Genomic DNA, 18,844 nt, shown 5'->3' with positions numbered 1-18,844 from the left:
GGAAAATTAGCTCTCTTAAAATTTAGCATTTATATTTTTCCCTTATGTGCTTGATGTTTACAGCTAACAACAAATTAAATCATGTTATGGTCACTGCTATCCAGATGTTCTTTTATATGGACATTCATAATAAGCTGTGCAAAGTTTGAGATTACCAGGTCCAGCAGAGCATCATTCCTAGTTGGTGCCTCTGTGAACTGTACCATAAAATTATCCTGTAGTAGGTTTAAAAAATGTTGCCCTTTAACTGTTCCTGCAGTACCATTACTCCAGTCAATTTCTGAGTAGTTAAAACTTCCAGCAAAAACAGTTCATGAATTGAACCCAAGAAGATTCAAACATCCCTAATATTGACCCCACTCACACCCAATGGTCACCAAACAATGACGACAGATTCCCCCAGTGTAGACACAAGCAGAACAGAAGTTTTAATTCATTAATATATTTCCTAATCTCTACACACAGTGTATCATGTTACACATGCATGATTGTTTGTTTGCCTTTAAATTATTGTTTCCTTTTGCCCTCCATAGCTAGGAGAAGTTCTGTATAGCTAGCTGTACCCACTTTTCAATGTGTCTTTAGTTTCTGCTCTGAGCACATGTACTTGCTGGAGCTAGACATGCTATCATTGTTTGACCTATCTGATATTCATCTGTGAAGATCTGCACAGGGTTTTGATTAAAGCTTTCTACAATGTGCAAGATGATATTTGGATAAAGTCACTGTCTGCTAACTCTACTGAAACTGTAAGTTAATGCTATTTTGCCATTACTGGATCAGTTATGGAGATCATACTTGCAGTGCTTAGATTGAAGAGACAGAACACAGTACCTTCAGAGCTGTATAAATGAATTGGTCCTTGTATCCAGTGATGTCAAATATTTCACTTTCACTGTAGTTCAGGGAAGGAAACAGCCAAAACTATTACCATCCTCAAAAAAGAATAAACCCACTGAACCCCTGTGGCAGGCTACTGTTACATCTTTTCGCATGTTCATCTATTATTCTATACATGTAACAACTGCAGCACCATAGGTGCAATATCTCTCCCCAGGCTAGAAAAAGTAAATAATTTGCCATTCCTAATAACCAATAAACTCTATAGGACCTACGTGAGACCAATATGTAACCTGAAAAGTTGGATAAACAACTTGAAAGGAATGTTCTTGTTCCACATTTTCCATAGATTCCTATGCCTATGTGCACTTTGCAATGTGAATGTTTCTGTGTTTAGTATGTTCATTAGCTGTTTTAGACTGTGGCTCAGCAGTTGCTATTGCTAGTTACATTAATCTTAAATCAGTAGAGGGGCTAGAGGTTTTTAGGTTTTTAAGTTTTAGTTAGTTGAAATTCTAAACCTCAATGCATGGACTCTCAAAAGTGAACTCCATTAAAAAGCGGACAACACATGTTGTTGCTTTGTTTTATTTCCTTTGAATGACCCACCTCTAACCCTCTTTTTCATTGGTATGGATATTTCCTTGTGGATGAATACCCTTTTGGTGACTTTCTTTTAAATAGCAAAGTTTGTAAAGTACAATGATGTCCAACAAGCATAAATAGTTAACATGATTAAAGATGTACAGTAACTGGTTTACACAGTTCAGAACATTGTTGTTGTGTAACAGTATATGAATTCCACACATTGAGGATGACACATCAAGGGCAACAATACATTTTTTTTATATAGAGCAGTGAGGATTACTTACCCTAAACCCAACTGATGACAAATATTATTGGAAATGTCTTCATTCCAGAGATCGAAACATGCCGTATACCATTGATTGTCAACTTTGAACTCAACTAAGCCACTTAAACTGCTGTTGGAGATACGCACTATAAAAATATAGAAATTGTATTTTTTTACTTGCTTGTATGAAAAAAAATTACTGTTTACATTTTTTTACAGAATTTCTAGTTTTTTTGTACTACTGCCTAGTGCCCCAAGAGTATATCTTTTCATTATAATTCTTTAAAGCTTATGTCTTCCTTTCTAACAGAGTTGTATTGTAGAACTGGACATGTAATCCATTCATTTATAATAAAGTTACCCATCTTGACCTATGCTTACAGAGCAGCTTTCAGGGGTGAGTGCAGCTATGTCAATTTTTGCTTGATGCTGGAAGTTAAAGTGAATGTAAACCCTTTCAATAAACTTCTCTTATTTGCTCCTTTTTGATCTGTTATATACCGTGGAAAGTATTCTGTTATGTCTGTTTAATAAGTGCAAACAAATATGCTGATCCTGATAGAATTCCAATGCTGTCCTGTGGTGCACAGGACAGCATTGGAATTCTATCAGGGTGCCTGCAGTGTTATCGCAGTCATTGTTATCAGCCCGGCCTAACTCACCTTTTTGAACTACAGAACATCTATGTCTTATGGAATTAAAAGAGGAAAGGGAGAAGTATTCTTTAATCCCTACAAGCTTCCTATCCTAGATTTAAAATGTAGCTTTAGAAAAGGCAGCATATTACTGGCAGGATCATCAGGTTAACCTGTTTATGCCAGCAGTAGCCGGCGCTTTACCTGGGCCATGACGCCAGGTGGCGGTTTGAGGGGCTCCTAATCATGCACCACCGTGTCTAACTATACAGTTCTGACATCATCAGGAACACCCCCCTTCCCTAATGGTAGTAGCTGATTGTGAACTTATCAATAACCTTTCTGAGGACTCCAAGTAGTTCTGCCCAGAATAAGACAGCAATTAACATATGAATTAAGGCCCAACTGCCGTGTCTCCACACATATGTGTATTGCTGCCAAAATGAAGGGGGTTTGAATAAAGGAAAAATAAAAATGGAAAAAATGTTGCCATCACATCTAAAGGTTAATAAGCAACATTATATTTTTTCTTGGATACACTTTACACTACCTAACTTTGTTTTATATCTCTAAGAGTCTTCCGTGGTCAGTCTGCAAATCAATCTCCAGGCTTGGAAACCTGTCATGGCCATTGCAAGAGGATCTCACTGACTTTGTTGGAATTTTAATTGGGAGATATTTTATGGTAGGCAAATATATTCATGGCGGGCAGGGACACCCAAAACTCCACAGGTGCCAATAGACATCAGATCATAGCCAGGTATTCTCAGCTGAATCTGGCTATGATCTGATTTCTCTAGAGCATTTGTACATGGTGAACAAGGGTCAGGAATGGAGGATGGTAGTGACAGGATAGGTTATAAAACCATGTTTAATAACTGGTTTATCCCCTCATGATGCAGAAATGTGTGGCGCTCATTATTTCTGCCATTTTTAGTGCCCTTTTGTGTCTATGGCCAGCTTAAGGTGGTTGAGAACAGACTACAAAAAATGTTTGCATTTCAAGCTGAGCTAGTTGAGGGCTCACCTGAGCCCTAAGTGAAGAATTCAGTATGAGATGCAAGGTCGCATTGATCTGTGGTTTTAGGGAGAAAATATCACCCCAGGAAAAAATTGGAAAATACCAATAAAGCCAGCAGGTGGTTGGTATTACCAGAGTCCTCCAAAAATCAATCAGTTTTGGAAGCACTAATAACTAACTTCTTTTGCCAGGACATTTACAAATTTTGTTTGGAAAGTCAGCTACAACAGGCGAGGTACACTGATATAGATTGGTACCCTAAAGACATTCATCTATTGGCAATATCTTACCACAGTTCTTTTCATCAGACCCATCAGGACAATCATGGTGCCTGTCACAGACGCTCCTCAGTGCAATGCACTCTCCACTGTTACATTGGAATGATGTTGAATTACAAGGAGCTGGAATAAAAAAAAATCACATTTATTTTCACATGCATATAGCCAATTGGCTGCAGGTGCCTAACATATGAAAGTTTTCCATCAGTCATGTTGGAGAGACGTTAATCATTAAATTGACTTCTGTCAAGCTGGACTGGCCATAGATGGATTGAAATTTGACTGGGCCCTGCTGAACCTACTGAATTCAGATCCATCTACTTTATGGCCAGCTTTAATTATTGATCTTTATCCTATGGAAGACTTCATGCACAAAATTTTATATATAGAATTTTTCCTCTGTTTTTGATATGCATCATATTTTACTCTATAATTTCCATTCCTGTATTATTCAATTTACTGTATATACACTGTATTTAATAAGTTGAGATATGGTACATACCACTTAAGAGATAACCTAAGTTTTAGAGAAGCTAAAGCTTTCAATCTTTTCCCACCTACATTAACAATTACTATCAGCTCTGCTCTGGAGATCTTCACTCTGAAGCCCTGCCCACCACTGCACAGTGTTTGCAGAAAACATTTCCAGAAGCAACCAGTTCCTTCTATGGAGTATGCACACAGGTCACTCCACTTATTCCTATGGTTGCTCTGTACTCATGTCAACCCCAAGCCATCTTGAGGAGTGTGGCTATAGCCAGTGGCGTATTTTCCGCAAGGCAAACGTTTGCCTAGGGCAGCAATTTTCAGGGGGTCAGCACCGCCCCCTGGAAAAAGGGACGCAAGTTGAAGGGATGGGGACATGGTGAGGACCCGAGGAGGCTGCATGCTGCCGGAGGGTGCAGGAATGGCCAGATGTTTCTTTCCTTCCAAAAGGTAAGGTTACTTGAAATGAGTCGTGGACTATAGTGCGGTGTATTCTTCCCTCTACAATTTCTCCTCCTTCCTTGTCCACACACTCACTCACACCCCTGATAAAGCTGCCAAGGCTGTCATGCTCAGTGTGTACCTGCCCAATGACTTATCATTCCACCGCTCTGAAGGTTCCTACCCACCTGAGAGAGAAAGTGGATGGGGCCTGACCAATCCAACCATACAAGTCTACGGAGATCTCACCCTTTTATATATAGGTGAAACTCAAAAAATTAGATTATCGTGCAAAAGTTCATTTATTTCAGTAATGCAACGTAAAAGGTGAAACTAATATATGAGATAGACTCATTACATGGAAAGCAAGATAGTTCAAGCCGTGATTTGTCATAATTGTGATGATTATGGCTTACATCTCATGAAAACCCCAAATCCACAATCTCAGAAAATTAGAATATTGGTATCTTTCTCTTGGTAATGCCCCATAGATTCTCTATGGGTTCCAGGTCAGGCGAGTTTGCTGGCCAATCAAGCACAGTGATCCCACGGTCATTGAACCAGGTTCTGGTGCTTTTGGCAGTGTGGGCAGGTGCCAAGTCCTGCTGGAAAATGAAGTCAGCATCCCCATAAATCTCGTCTGTGGAAGGAAGCATGAAGTGCTCCAAAATCTCCTGGTAGATGGCTGCGTTGACCTTGGACTTAATGAAGCACAGTGGACTAACACCAGCAGATAACATGGCTCCCCAAATCAACACAGACTGTGGAAACTTCACACTGAACTTCAAGCATCTTGCAGTGTGTGCCTCTCCATTCTTCTTCCATACTCTGGGTCCTTGGTTTCCAAATGAGATGCAAAAGTTGCTCTCATCAGAAAAGAGGACTTTGGACCACTGAGCAACAGACCAGGTCTGTTTTTCTTTAGCCCAGGTAAGACGCTTCTGATGTTGTTTGTTGTTCAGGAGCGGCTTGACAAGAGGAATATAACATTTGAAGCCCATGTCCAGGATCCGTCTGTGTGTGGTGGCTCTTGGTGCACTGACTCCAGCATCAGTTCACTCCTTGTGAAAGTCCCCAACACTTTTGCCTTTTCCTGACAATCCTCTCCAGTCTGCGGTCATCCCTGCTGCTTGTGCACCTTTTTCTTCCACACTTTTCCCTTCCACATAACTTTCTATTAATGTGCTTTGATACAACACTTTGGGAACATTCAAATTCTTTTGCAATTACCTTTTGAGGCTTTCCCTCCTTATGGAGGGTGTCAATGATAGTTTTCTGCTCAACTGTCAGGTCAGCAATCTTTCCCATGATTGTGATTCCTACTGAACCAGACTGAGAGACCATTTAAAGGCTCAGGAACCCTTTGCAGGTGTTATGGCTTAATTAGCTGATTAGAGTGGGACACTTGAGCCTAGAATATTGCACCTTTTCACAATATTCTAATTTTCTGAGATTGTGGATTTGGGGTTTTCATGAGCTGTAAGTCATAATCATCACAAATATGACAAATCACGGCTTGAACTATCTTGCTTTGTATGTAATGAGTCGATCTCATATATTAGTTTCACCTTTTAAGTTGCATTACTGAAATAAATGAACTTTTGCACGATATTCAAATTTTTTGAGTTTTACCTGTATATGAAGCAGGAGTTTGGCATGATTGTCACTTTTTCCTGCAAAGCCTGGAGGGCCCCACTGTGAACATTTCTGGAGCAGGTAAGTAGCAGTAAGTAGCAGTAGCAGTAAGTAATTTTATAACTGGCTGCCACTCAGGGGATGAGGTTAAGATTTAAGGGACAATTTCACTAAACATGAAGTTATTATTTATTTATAATTTGCAGGATAGTAATATACAGCAACAGGAGTTTTATGATCTTTAAAATTATATCCTTCCTTATTCTCTTTTGTCTTAGGTTTTGCCCTTTGATATGAACTGTTAAGACTCTGAAATGATTAATATATAGAGCTATATCTACAACTCCCTGTACAGATATATCATAAGAGAAACTTAACCAATAAACATTCACAATTTGAGATTAAGACGTCCACCCCGTATTAGTTTTACTAAATGCCTTATCTTTTAACGTCTAATAAATAATGTTACTCCACCCTATGCAAATGCAAAATTAATACATTCAATCATTATTGTTGAACATGAATGTCAATTTGTTGATAAGACCTTTACCAGTTGTGTCTTATGTCCTTTACATTGTACTTTTTAATTAAACAATGCAAGATTTATTTCGATTTATGTTGCGTAAGATACTTATTAAATGGATGTTGTTTGCATTCAAATGTGTTGAAAGGGAATGTCTCATACAAACATAAGGATTGCTTTGTGCCCTCTATCAGAATCCCTCTGTAAACTTGGCTATATACAATAAAATTATGAATACACTTTTCTTCTTTCTCATTTGAATATTTTTCCCAATTTCGATGCTGTGACTTGGATTTGCCTTACCCTTGACTTAAGCAACAATCTCAAATCCTATGGCTGACAGTCACTTCAAGCATGTAGTAAGGTAGAGATTCTTACCTCACTCTTAGACAACCACAATAAAAAAGTATACCAAACATAAACACATACACCAATCATTGCTGTACTGCAGAAATTCAACTAAGATTACAGAAGAAACATGTTTGCAAATGTTTATATGCAGTGTAAGAGGAATATTTAAAAAATTGTATAATTAGGTGCAATATTGTTTGAATGTAATGAATAAATTAAGTAGATAAACTGAAGCTGTGCATGATTTTTTTTTGTTGAATGCAGAAGTCAGTGAAAAGCTCCAGTGTTAGTGTAATAAATTAATTTCTTATCTTGGAGAGTAGAAACAGGTTAGAGCAGTTATCATACTATTTACCATATAACAATAGAGCTGAGAAACCTCTTATATTTCAGTGAATGGTAACTGAATGTACTAGATTTATTGCAGGGGTCTAAGAATAATAGTAAACATATACTGTATACCCAAGGAAAGGTATGTGCTTACATGGGCTGTATTGAATGCATTATTGTGATTTTGAGTGTTGAGATTGAGTTTTGATGTGTACGTCAATGGAATGTTTGAATTCAGCTGAATGCTAGATGCTAGACCAGTAAACGGCAAACAGTTAAAGGTGCAAGTGCTTAGGAAAAGAAGTTCAAAATAAACACGTGAATTTGCGCATTTGGAAAGACATTAAACACTGGTGATCATACAGAAAATAAGTATGTTGAAGACTTTTTGGACATTATTTAAATACTAGTTTCGCTAAAATTAAATCCATGTGGCATTATTAAATGTGAGCTCATTTGGTTTAATTAACAAGTATAAGTATAAAAAAAAACAGATGTGTTGTAATGTTAACTGGATGCCCAACCTCTCACAAACGTTAGTCCTATTACAGCTACCAGCAAATGAAAGTCTAGGTCAGTCTATGCAGTTTATTTATAAAAAATATGTTCTATGAATATACTATATGTTGCTTGCCATCTCTTGCAGGGTAACTGGCCACCAAGTGAAAAAGGATAACGTTATTTTTGTCAACTGCAAGTGCACTAAATAGGTCACATTATCTCATCTGGTCAGAGAAACTTGGATTTAGCCAAAATACTAGCAACACAAACAATGGCTTTACCAACTATTTAGTGCCCAATTACACTATTGCATTAATTTCAATGGCCTAAAAAATGCACCAAAAATATGTTATTATTTTTTGTAACAGTGTACATATGGTAGTCCATTACTGTGCAAAGTGCATTGAGCTGCTATTCAGAAGGGTGCTGCACCAACATGCAATTTCACAGTGTGATGGTGTAAACCAGGCCTAAATGTCTGCATAAACAGTTGCTGGAGGCAGCTGACAGAAATGTCAGCCTTAAATCGGTTGTAAAGGGAATTTTGTTTATATATAACAAACATGTTATACTTACCTGTTCTGTGCAATGGTTTTACACAGAGAATCCCTAATTCTCTTCTTTTCAGGTCCCCCGCCAGAGCTCCTTACTCCCTTACCCCTCACTTAGTGCTCTCATAGCAATTGACTTCTTGTGGACTTGCTTCTGATCTGTGCTCTGTGCAGGGGCAGACTGACCATTTGGAAACTCGGGCACTGCCCGAGGGCCCGGGGTCAGTAGGGGGCTCCATGAGATGCCCCTGGTACCTTTTTCATAGGCTTTTTTGAGTTTGGCCAAGGACACAAGGGTCCTGTGATCCCCTATTGCCCGGGGGCCACATGAGTTGTCAGTCCACCCCTGGCTCTGTGTGCCCATTGACACACACAGTTCAGCTTGGCCCTACCCCAGCTTCCCCTTCACTGGCTGCAAATGACAGCAGCAGAAGCTAAAGGCTGAGCCAGTGAGGAGAGAAAGAGAGCAGTGGTGCTTCCTTTGTGCATAGCAGTGGATTGACATCTGGATCAGGTAAGTATAAGCAGGGGCTGGGGGGGGGGGGCTAGGTGTAGCTGCACACAGAATGTTTACTATCCTAATGCAGAGAATGCATTATGGTTAAAAAAATAAACTTCTCTTTTCAGAACCATTTTAAGATTACTACCATTGAAAACCAAAGAGGGTTAAGAAAAAATGTTGCAATGTATTGATGAGAATACAAAAGAAAAAAGAAGCAAAAAAAAGAGAAGAGGGGGAGAAAGCAAGTCATAAAAAGTAATCAGTGTTATTTAATCATTAACATTATTATTATTATTATTATACAGGATTTATATAGTGCCAACCGTTTGCTCAGTGCTTTAACATGGAAACAAACTTTATCTTGTCCTCTGTGACACAGCAGACAGAAGGAACTCAGTAAAGAGCAGATGGACCATACATTTGCTGTTATTAAAAGAGATAGAACAGGAGTAGAGGAAAGCTCCCATTTAACAGGTTACTTGAGAAGATTTGGGCTACCTTTGCAGAGGTGGCTGGAAAAGATTGGATTGCAGTATTCAGACGTAACTAACGCTGCCTCTGAATGCATTAATGCAGTGATCACATACAGACTGGGTGATTAGCAGTGGACAGTTCATGTGCCACCAGAACCGCTGTCCTTGAGTGCTAACTGTCTGCATCCAGGGCTGGTCAGAAGCTAGATTCACTTGTGAATGTGATGTGAAAAGCAGTGGTGGTCATTGATTTGTACAGCGTACCTTTATGGCTGCAGCTGCTTGCACAAAATGCACAAAGGACTGAATCCCTGATTCTTGTTGCCGGAGAGCCTAATGATCTGTGTCACTGTAGCTTTATTGTGACTTCAAGTATAGTTAGCTAATGAAAGAGGGAGTGATGCAGCACAGTAACCATCTTTCCCCCTGTCAATGATTGTCTGTTAAAAGCTGTTTTTCGCTAGAAAAAAAGGGATGTATGATTGCGGTGTGTTTCGTTTGGATTCCCTCCCTCTGCTCAGTTAACCACCACTATTTTTTTACAACAACAATACTTGAAGCCACAATAAATCGTCATGTGTTTAACTTACTAGATTGGAAGCTTTCCTATACTCTTCCTCCTTGTCACAGCAAGAAAAGATTGCTGCTTACTTTAATTTACAAAATCCTTGTAGATAATGTGGATTATAGATAATTGCACAGCATCTCTCAGCCCCCACTCTAGAATAAGTTAAGAGTCAATTATAGCCTGCTTAGGCTTGAAGTTCCTCCCATGGTTTTCTAGCTTTCTGGCCATTGCTAAGAATGGGAATATCTAGAATGCAATGATGAGGGTCACAGGTGCCTGAAAATAGACTCATTGCCCACAGCATACAAAGGTTACCTTGCAACTGCCATCTCCACCATGTGGACTGGCCACCTATTTAAATGAATTTGTTTTATTACCAAAGCATACCTAGGCAGTGCACAGTAATGAGTTGCCTTTACACAAATGCATTAACATGTTAGAGTGAGCAGTTTGGCTGTTTTGGCATTTATTCGAATACCAGGCCTATTAGTTGCTTGGTAGAAGCCCAGCATCATGTATGGTGGTGGTAGAAATATCACTACTACACATGGCAGCTTCCGTGCTTTCAATGAGTATAAAGATATTGACATCCCCCGACCCTGTTCATTTGCTGACCAGGAATGCCCAATCATATAAACAAGATAGTCGGTTAGCATGGCATCACTGGCCAAATATGACCACGTGGCCATATTTAGGAATGACTACATATGAACAACCCCACCCCTTTATTTACTTTTAGAGTCAGTTCCCATGGGATGTATCCGCTGATTGGTGGGATTTTGTGCTTTATGCAGACAATGGACTGCATTCCTTGTGACTGATGTGAAGTGTATCACTGGATGATGTGATCTATGATGCATGTACATTCCTGAACATTTGTTTAATTATGGAGTTGTCAAATACCGTGTAAGTGTGTTTATTTACTTTTTACTTTTTTGTGTGAATGAGTACATTTTCTATGTATTCCTTACTCATTCACATGGATCGGCAATATTTGGGGGCCCCTCATATAGTTAAAATGCCCCTGACAAGATACCCCTATGTTGAGGGCATGTGACCTTCTATGGTTTAAGAGATTTAGGGCCACATACTCACTCCCCCCCTTCCATTCTTAGCCTTCCAAACTGCATGCTCTGATAAAAGTCTTGTATGAATTTTTTGGCGTGGGTTCCCCCTTGACATCCATTCCAGAAACTCATCAAGGATCAGGGTCTGGTATGTATATTTAGGGGGAACCCCATGCCTTTTATTTGATGGAGGCCCCCATTAAAATCTATATCAGACTCTGATATAGGGCTAGTATAGATGAATGGAATTCCTGGCCATTTGTTTACAAACAGGAAGAAGCCAAAGCTGTCATTTGCCGGCAATTTAAATGGCATTTTTCTTGGTAAATGTCAGGTTTACTGTAGTAAACTGTATATATTGTACAGAAGGCATGGGCATGGGCAGGCTAAGGACACTTTGCTGTTTTTTAACATTTGCACTTTTTATCTTCAATGGGGTTTGGATTTAATACTCTAACATTGCCTACTGTATGTCCTGTGAAAAGCCTTGAATCAAAACTCAGGTAAGTTCAGTTCATCTCTAGTCACTGATAACAGGATACAGAGTAATGAGTAGCCAAAGAATAATTTCATAGCAACTAAGGCTCAAGTAAAACACTGAAAACATTTACTGATCAATAACACAAGTCCTGAATAGACTGTGGGTCTTGCTTTGATTGATGTCTAATGAAATGTCTCTACTCAGAGCCTTAATGTAGGGAATGCATAAGGTAGAAACCCTTATGCCCTTACAACCACTTTAATTTATTTGCACTGATCCCATTACATTAGGAGTTCCCATTACATTAGGAGTTAATGTAGAATTTTCAGTTTCACTTGTGTTCACTGTAGAATGCCCTGTTACATTGGGGATCAGTGGGAGATGGGCCCCTTACATTTGTGGTCAGTGGGAGAAGTGCCTCACAGACCACTGGTGCTGCCAATGGCTATTCCTAATGAAGTTGGAGTTGTAACTATATGGGCACTGTTGAACAGAGTTCATTCCACCCAGAGATTAATCCCAAAGTCTTGAAGTTGGCCTTGGACTTTATGGGACCCATCACAGGTGAGACAGCACTTGCCACAGACACCTCAGGAAATCAGATACCCCTTAGTGCCTGCACTATCTTCACAGATAGTAGTCCACCCTTGTGTATAGATCTGTAGGGACACTTAGGATAGTATATAGGAGAAATGGCTATACTTTAAAAAGATGTACTATTATGAATAGTTACAAAAAAGGACAAATATTTTGAATCAGTGTGTAACAGGGAATTTTGATATACAAAAATATTTATTACACAAAGGGAAAGCTGGGAGAGAGAGCACCCAAGAACAATGAAATACTCTGTGCTTTGTAAAGTTTTAGGTATATTCCTAGGCACAGATGTTATAAAGGCTGCTGGGATACACAGCTGACATTGATGATGCAGATGTAGAGTTTTGAAATCAGCATGTAAACTACACTTGCGGCTGAACTGAGAAAAAGTCGTAAACTTCCTTGGATACCTGAGACAATGTTTTAATTTACACAATTTCACAAATCTTATTGTACTATTGTAGCAAGTCTGAATTAACCTCCAAAATGATTGGCATATCTCAAAATTCCTGTTTCATAAATCAATGAAAACAGTTGACATTTTTCTAGAAAATGCCATATTTTCATTTTTGTTTTTCTCATTTTAAATTTAAAAGAACTCTATCACAAGTATAGATACAAAAAATGATGGGATCAACTATGCTGTAGCTGCCATATTTCATTAATGATTTGAATAGAAAAATATTACACAACAAAAAGGGAAAAAGTCTGCAGAAAAGGCAGCAACAAAACATGATAAGAATTCCATTAATTCCAAAGTAATGCACATTTTCTCACTTAGTTTACTGACATACTGTTGGTCAGAACATTATAGAATGAATTATATTTAAAAATAAAAACAATGCCCACAAAAGAAAAAAAAAGAAAAGATAACACTATGTTACAACATTTTAGTGTTTTTTTTTGGGGGGGTTCTTTTTCTTTTGGGGGGGGGGGGTAGGTTGTAACCCATTAGAGCCACCTTCAGGTTCTTCTAGTTCAGTGACTTACAATTTTCACTATTGAATCTCTTTGATTAAAAGGCTTTCAGCTAAGATTACACAAAATAAAAGAAGATGCAAAATATTATTTTTAGAAAAGAGAGTTGCTTTTCCTCAAAAAGTTAAAAAAACAAATTTTGCTGTAACACTCACCTTCTCTCTAGGAGATTTCCCTGCAATAATTCCTTTCCACCACTAGATGTCACTAATCTTCTGGTTTGAATGAAGGCTAACAACCACTTCCTTTGACTTCCTGCTTTTATGGACACCCCCCCTTGGGGTGTTCCAGCATGTAGCCTGGGCTCACTTTAGTACCACAGTTAACAACACTCCCCCGTCATTACATGAGCAATCTGCTGAACAGCAGTAAGGGGCACCCACTTTCCCAACTAAAATAAAAGAAATAAAAAAGATCTGGCTAAAGTAAAAGGACCCAGAAATCTATATATCTATATTTAAAAAGACAATAAAACTATTCTATCAGGCTGCTAACACTTTACAAGGTTAGAAATGGTTCATCAGTGGCAAGAACATTATACCTCTTACCTGATGTGTAAAAATCCAGTAAAAAACAAAACAAAAAAAACTGAAAAAAAAACCCCAAAACATTTGTGTCCCAAGATTACAAGAAACTTTCTATGATTGGATAAACAAAATTCATTAGCTGATGCCTTTCAAACATAATGCAACACCATTATCAGGGCTACAAAATAAAAGTAAAAACCATACAAAATTTATAGATGAAAACACACTTATCACAATTTTAAAACTGAAAACAGTTTTTTCTATACTTACTATAATTTTCATTTCATATCCTCATGTCAGCATATTAATGGGCAACTCGGTCCTCTGACCCCTTCTTAGGGTCTATCTTTCATAGCAGAAATCCAAGGCTGGAGTTTTATACTTAGACTTGTGACAAGTGACTCAAGAGGGATTGCATACTGATATGAGGATTGACCAGGAAAGGAAAATTACAATATGTGACAGAGAGACGAAATATTATTTTATTTCTGTGTTGTTTGTTGAAATCAACAAGTGTGTCAAACAGTCAGCTTGTCTGCTTAGTTAAATGTTGGGAGTTCCTGTGCCCCTCAGGGGGTGGGAGAAGAGGTTGATCTCAGCAAGGAGATAGCATGGTGTCCTGTGGCTATGAAAAGCCAGATGGCACTGGGGGCTTGAGGCTTGGTCAAATTGAAAGGACCCTATAATGTTCCTATGGGGGGAGAATGGGCAGAGCTTGAGTCAGGATGGACAGAGCAGCTCATGGCTGCAAGCCTCGCTGGGAGATGCATTGAACTGTGCTTTGCTTTGTGCACTGCTGGGACTTGTGATTCTACATTGCTTGTGTGGTCTTGAAGCTACAGCCAGGACACGAAGCCCTCCGAAGACCCATCAGGAGTTGGTGCCTATCTGCCTAGACTTCCTCTGCTGGGGCTACTGCTGGCTGGTGAGTTCCTAAATTTCTACCCTGTGACAATGACTTAACCCTCTCTACTCGGCCTCCCTGCTGTGTGCCACACCTTGCGTTGAGGATCCAACCTGGACTTAACCAATTGCCTGACAGTCTGCCATTCTGTTGTGTGCCACTCAGACTTAACCTATTGCCTGCCAGTCTGCCACCTTGTTGTGTGCCACTCGGACTTAACCCATTGCCTGCCAGTCTCCTGCCCTGTCGTGTGCCACTCAGACTTAACCCATTGCCTGTCAGAGTCTGCCTCCCTGTTGTAGGCCCAGACGGTGCTACAGACAACTTTTGTTTTGCCAGAACCTTGCTATACTCATCGTGTGCCCTCTAAACCACTCAATAACTTGTGTGTCCCACTGCTCTCCGTGTGTGTTCTGTTCCACCCACCTCTCCGTCATACAATAATTATAGAAAAAACAATTTTCTGTTTTGCTGGCTTCCTCATGTCATAGGATTTAGCAAGCAATGTCAAAGAGAAGTGGTGAAAAAAGAAAAATAAAGAAACATGAAAATAAAGAAAATGTAGACCAAGCAATTGGTACAGTGCTGAAAGTTTTTAATGAGATGTGGGAGAGGCTGACAAAACAGCCATACTAAAAGGCAAAGAAGGATACTGTGAGGCTTCTGCCAAGTAATGCCTAATGCCTATGCTGGGGGAATGCCAGCTTGCTGCCCTGTAGATCTCCTTTATAGATATTTTTGCCCACAAAGCCCAAGAAGTTGACATACAGGTGAAACTCGAAAAATTTGAATATCGTAAAAAAGTTAATTTATTTCAATAATGCAACTTAATAGGTCAAACTAATACATGAGATAGACTCATTACATGCAAAGCAAGATAGTTCAAGCCATGATTTGTCATATTTGTGATGATTATGGCTTACAGCTCATGAAAACCCCAAATCCACAATCTCAGAAAATTAGAATATTGTGAAAAGGTGCAATATTCTCGGCTCAAAGTGTCCCACTCTAATCAGCTAATTAAGCCATAACACCGGCAAAGGGTTCCTGAGACTTTAAATAGTCTCTCAGTCTGGTTCAGTAGGAATCACAATCATGGGAAAGACTGCTGACCTGACAGTTGTGCAGAAAACCATCATTGACACCCTCCATAAGGAGGGAAAGCCTCAAAAAGGTCATTGCAAAAGAAGTTGGATGTTCCCAAAGTGTTGTATCAAAGCATATTAATAGAAAGTTATGTGGAAGGGAAATGTGTGGAAGAAAAGGTGCACAAGCAGCAGGGTTGACCGCAGCCTGGAGAGGATTGTCAGGAAAAGGCCATTCAAAAGTGTTGGGGACTTTCACAAGGAGTGGACCGAGGCTGGAGTCAGTGCATCAAGAGCCACCACACACAGACAGATCCTGGACATGGGCTTCAAATGCCGTATTCCTCTTGGCAAGCAACTCCTGAACAACAAACAACGTCAGAAGCGTCTTACCTGGGCTAAAGAAAAACAGACCTGGTCTGTTGCTCAGTGGTCCAAAGTCCTCTCTTCTGATGAGAGCAACTTTTGCATCTCATTTGGAAACCAAGGACCTAGAATATGGAGGAAGAATGGAGAGGCACACACTGCAAGATGCTTGAAGTCCAGTGTGAAGTTTCCACAGTCTGTGTTAATTTGGGGAGCCATGTTATCTGCTGGTGTTATTCCACTGTGCTTCATTAAGTCCAGGGTCAACGCAGCCATCTACCAGGAGATTTTGGAGCACTTCATGCTTCCTTCCACAGACGAGCTTTATGGAGATGCTGACTTCATTTTCCAGCAGGACTTGGCACCTGCCCACACTGCCAAAAGCACCAAAACCTGGTTCAATGACCGTGGGATTACTGTGCTTGATTGGCCAGCAAACTCGCCTGATCTGAACCCCATAGGGAATCTATGGGGCATTGCCAAGAGAAAGATGAGAGACATGAGACCGAACAATGCAGAAGAGCTGAAGGCCACTATTGAAGCATCCTGGTCTTCCATAACACCTCAGCAGTGCCACAGGCTGATAGCTTCCATGCCACACCGCATTGAGGCAGTAATTGCTGCAAAGGGGCTCAAACCAAGTACTGAGTACATATGCATGCTTATACTTTTCAGAGGTCCGATATTGTTCTATGTACAATCCTTGTATTATTGATTGCATGTAATATTCTAATTTTCTGAGATTGTGGATTTGGGGTTTTCATGAGCTGTAAACCATAATCATCACAATTATGACAAATCACAGCTTGAACTATCTTGCTTTGCATGTAATGAGTCTATCTCATATATTAGTTTTACCTTTTAAGTTGCATTACTATAATAAATGAACTTTTGCACGATATTCTAATTTTTCGAGTTTCACCTGTACTTCTTGTGGAATAAGCCTTCAACTCTGCAGGAGGGGAAAGCCACAACAAGGAATATGCTTCTTTTAAAGACCTTATCAACCATGAAGATAGCACTCCAGGAGATGCTGCAGCAGATATTCATCATATTCATTGAATGTAGCATTTATGGTTTGCCAGGTTTCAATGAGTATTAATGGAGCATAATTTCCCAATTCCAATGGCAAGAAGAGGAAACTTTGGGAAGAAACATGGGCAAGGGTGTCAAGACCACCCTGCCCAGCAGGATTTGACAGAATGGATCCCTACAGGAAAGATCTTTTCATTCTGACACTCTTCTAGCCATAGTAGCCACCAATAAAAAAACAGGCTTCAGAGTAGGATGCAAGATGGAGATCGAATAATTTGGAAAATAAAGGAGCAAAGACCCGAAGCACCAATGGTAAACCCCATTTGGGAAAGAGGACTTTAGATATAAGAACAATCTTGAAGACTGCCTTTAAGATTTGCTGCACTAAAGGCTCTTCTGCCCACCTTCAGTCTTTTATGGACAACAAGACTGAAATGTAAACTTTTAAGGAATGGTAGGCTAGGTCCTTGTCCAGACCTAATTGAAGAAAGTCCACAATATCTTTTACAGACAGAAAAAGGACCTCTGAGCAAAGGGCAAAAATATCATCCAAATGCAAAAATAGGTAAAATTAGTGGACACTTTTCCAGACTTCAATAAAGTTCCACAACTCTTTTGGAGATCCCTGGATGAATCAGCCTAAATGGAGTTGTTGCAGATTTGGGTGCAACAGATGTCCTTTTTGAAAGAGATCCCTCTTCAATGAGAGATTTGATGGTGAAGATTGAGCCAGGTGCAGAAGCGGCAGGAACCAAATCCTCCTGGGCACAAATGATAACACTACTAAGGTAGGAATCCCCTTTGCAACATTAACTAGGAGATGATGAGATTGAACAACCTCTTGATCAATGCCTTGAACACACAGTTCTAGGACAGACACAATAATCACTCTCCACCATGAGCTCTTTTTACCTTCATTGAAAACTCCTGTCCCCCTTCCTACCTCTCATTGATAGGATGCAGTGCCTCAGGCTCAATATCAGGAGATGGTTGACTCATGCTGCCACCATCTTGGAATAGGGCAATCTGTAGGAAATACATTGCCCAAATGTGTTGAGCCATATGTGATATTTTAAAGCCATTTAGGCCCCAAACATTCATGCCCAATCACCACAGATGCTCTAGGATTTAACTCCAACACCTGGGCCCTCAAGCACAGTAGAGACAGAGCCTGAATGAGAAATATAGGAGGGGAACCAGATGCTGCAGATGTCTTTTGAACACAGGAAAGTCCAAACATAAATAAGGAAAAGATAGATAAAAAAAACAGATAGGAAAAGTTTGGTGTGAGGACAAAAGGAGAACAGGAGGGCCAGGCTGATCTCAGATTTATGCTATGGGAGGGAGGTTCTAAATGGGGGTCAGAGGGTGGAGCTAACCTGTAAGTATGCTTACATGAGGAGGCCATGAAAGCTAAATATATATTTAAAAATTGTATATATATATTTAGAAAAGCGACATATATTAATAGGACCTTTATGCATGAAATAGCATTACATAATGCAATTAACTTTGTAGAGGTAGAATTAAATGTTCTTGAAATAAAAAAAAAACTGATTATATTAGAGGAGTAAAAATGGTTTGCATGTCATCAATCTAACATACTGTATATCTTGCAAACACAGAACAAAAGTAGGTGAATTAAATTACTGATTTAATAAAATTTTTGTCATGGCAACAATAAAATAAATATTTTACCTAACACATTGGGACTCAACAGTACCTATAAAAAGTTTTTTTTTTTAACATTTCAGCACTGCGAGCGCTTATACAAATATTTCAAACATGTTGAAACCAAACATTTGTAAAAATCAAA

The 18,844-nt window shown here is 39.4% G+C and overlaps 1 protein-coding gene across 1 annotated transcript in view; it reads right to left on the bottom strand.

The window, feature by feature from the left end:
- TMPRSS15 (transmembrane serine protease 15) overlaps positions 1 to 18,844 on the bottom strand; it is a 450,422-nt gene that overhangs the window by 167,796 nt on the left and 263,782 nt on the right. The window contains exons 18-19 of the mRNA XM_089657394.1: positions 3,640 to 3,750; positions 1,713 to 1,839 (exon numbers count right to left, since the gene is read on the bottom strand). Of these exons, the coding sequence (XP_089513520.1) occupies positions 1,713 to 1,839; positions 3,640 to 3,750 (238 nt within the window). The remainder of the gene's footprint in view (positions 1 to 1,712; positions 1,840 to 3,639; positions 3,751 to 18,844) is intronic.

This window comes from Staurois parvus, unplaced genomic scaffold, assembly GCF_062004578.1.
Source record: "Staurois parvus isolate SC_StPar_1 unplaced genomic scaffold, SC_StPar_1.0 ptg000988l, whole genome shotgun sequence".
Lineage (NCBI taxonomy): Eukaryota > Metazoa > Chordata > Amphibia > Anura > Ranidae > Staurois > Staurois parvus.
The sequence above is the reverse complement of the archived record's forward strand: the minus strand, read 5'-3'. Positions and strand labels throughout refer to the sequence as shown.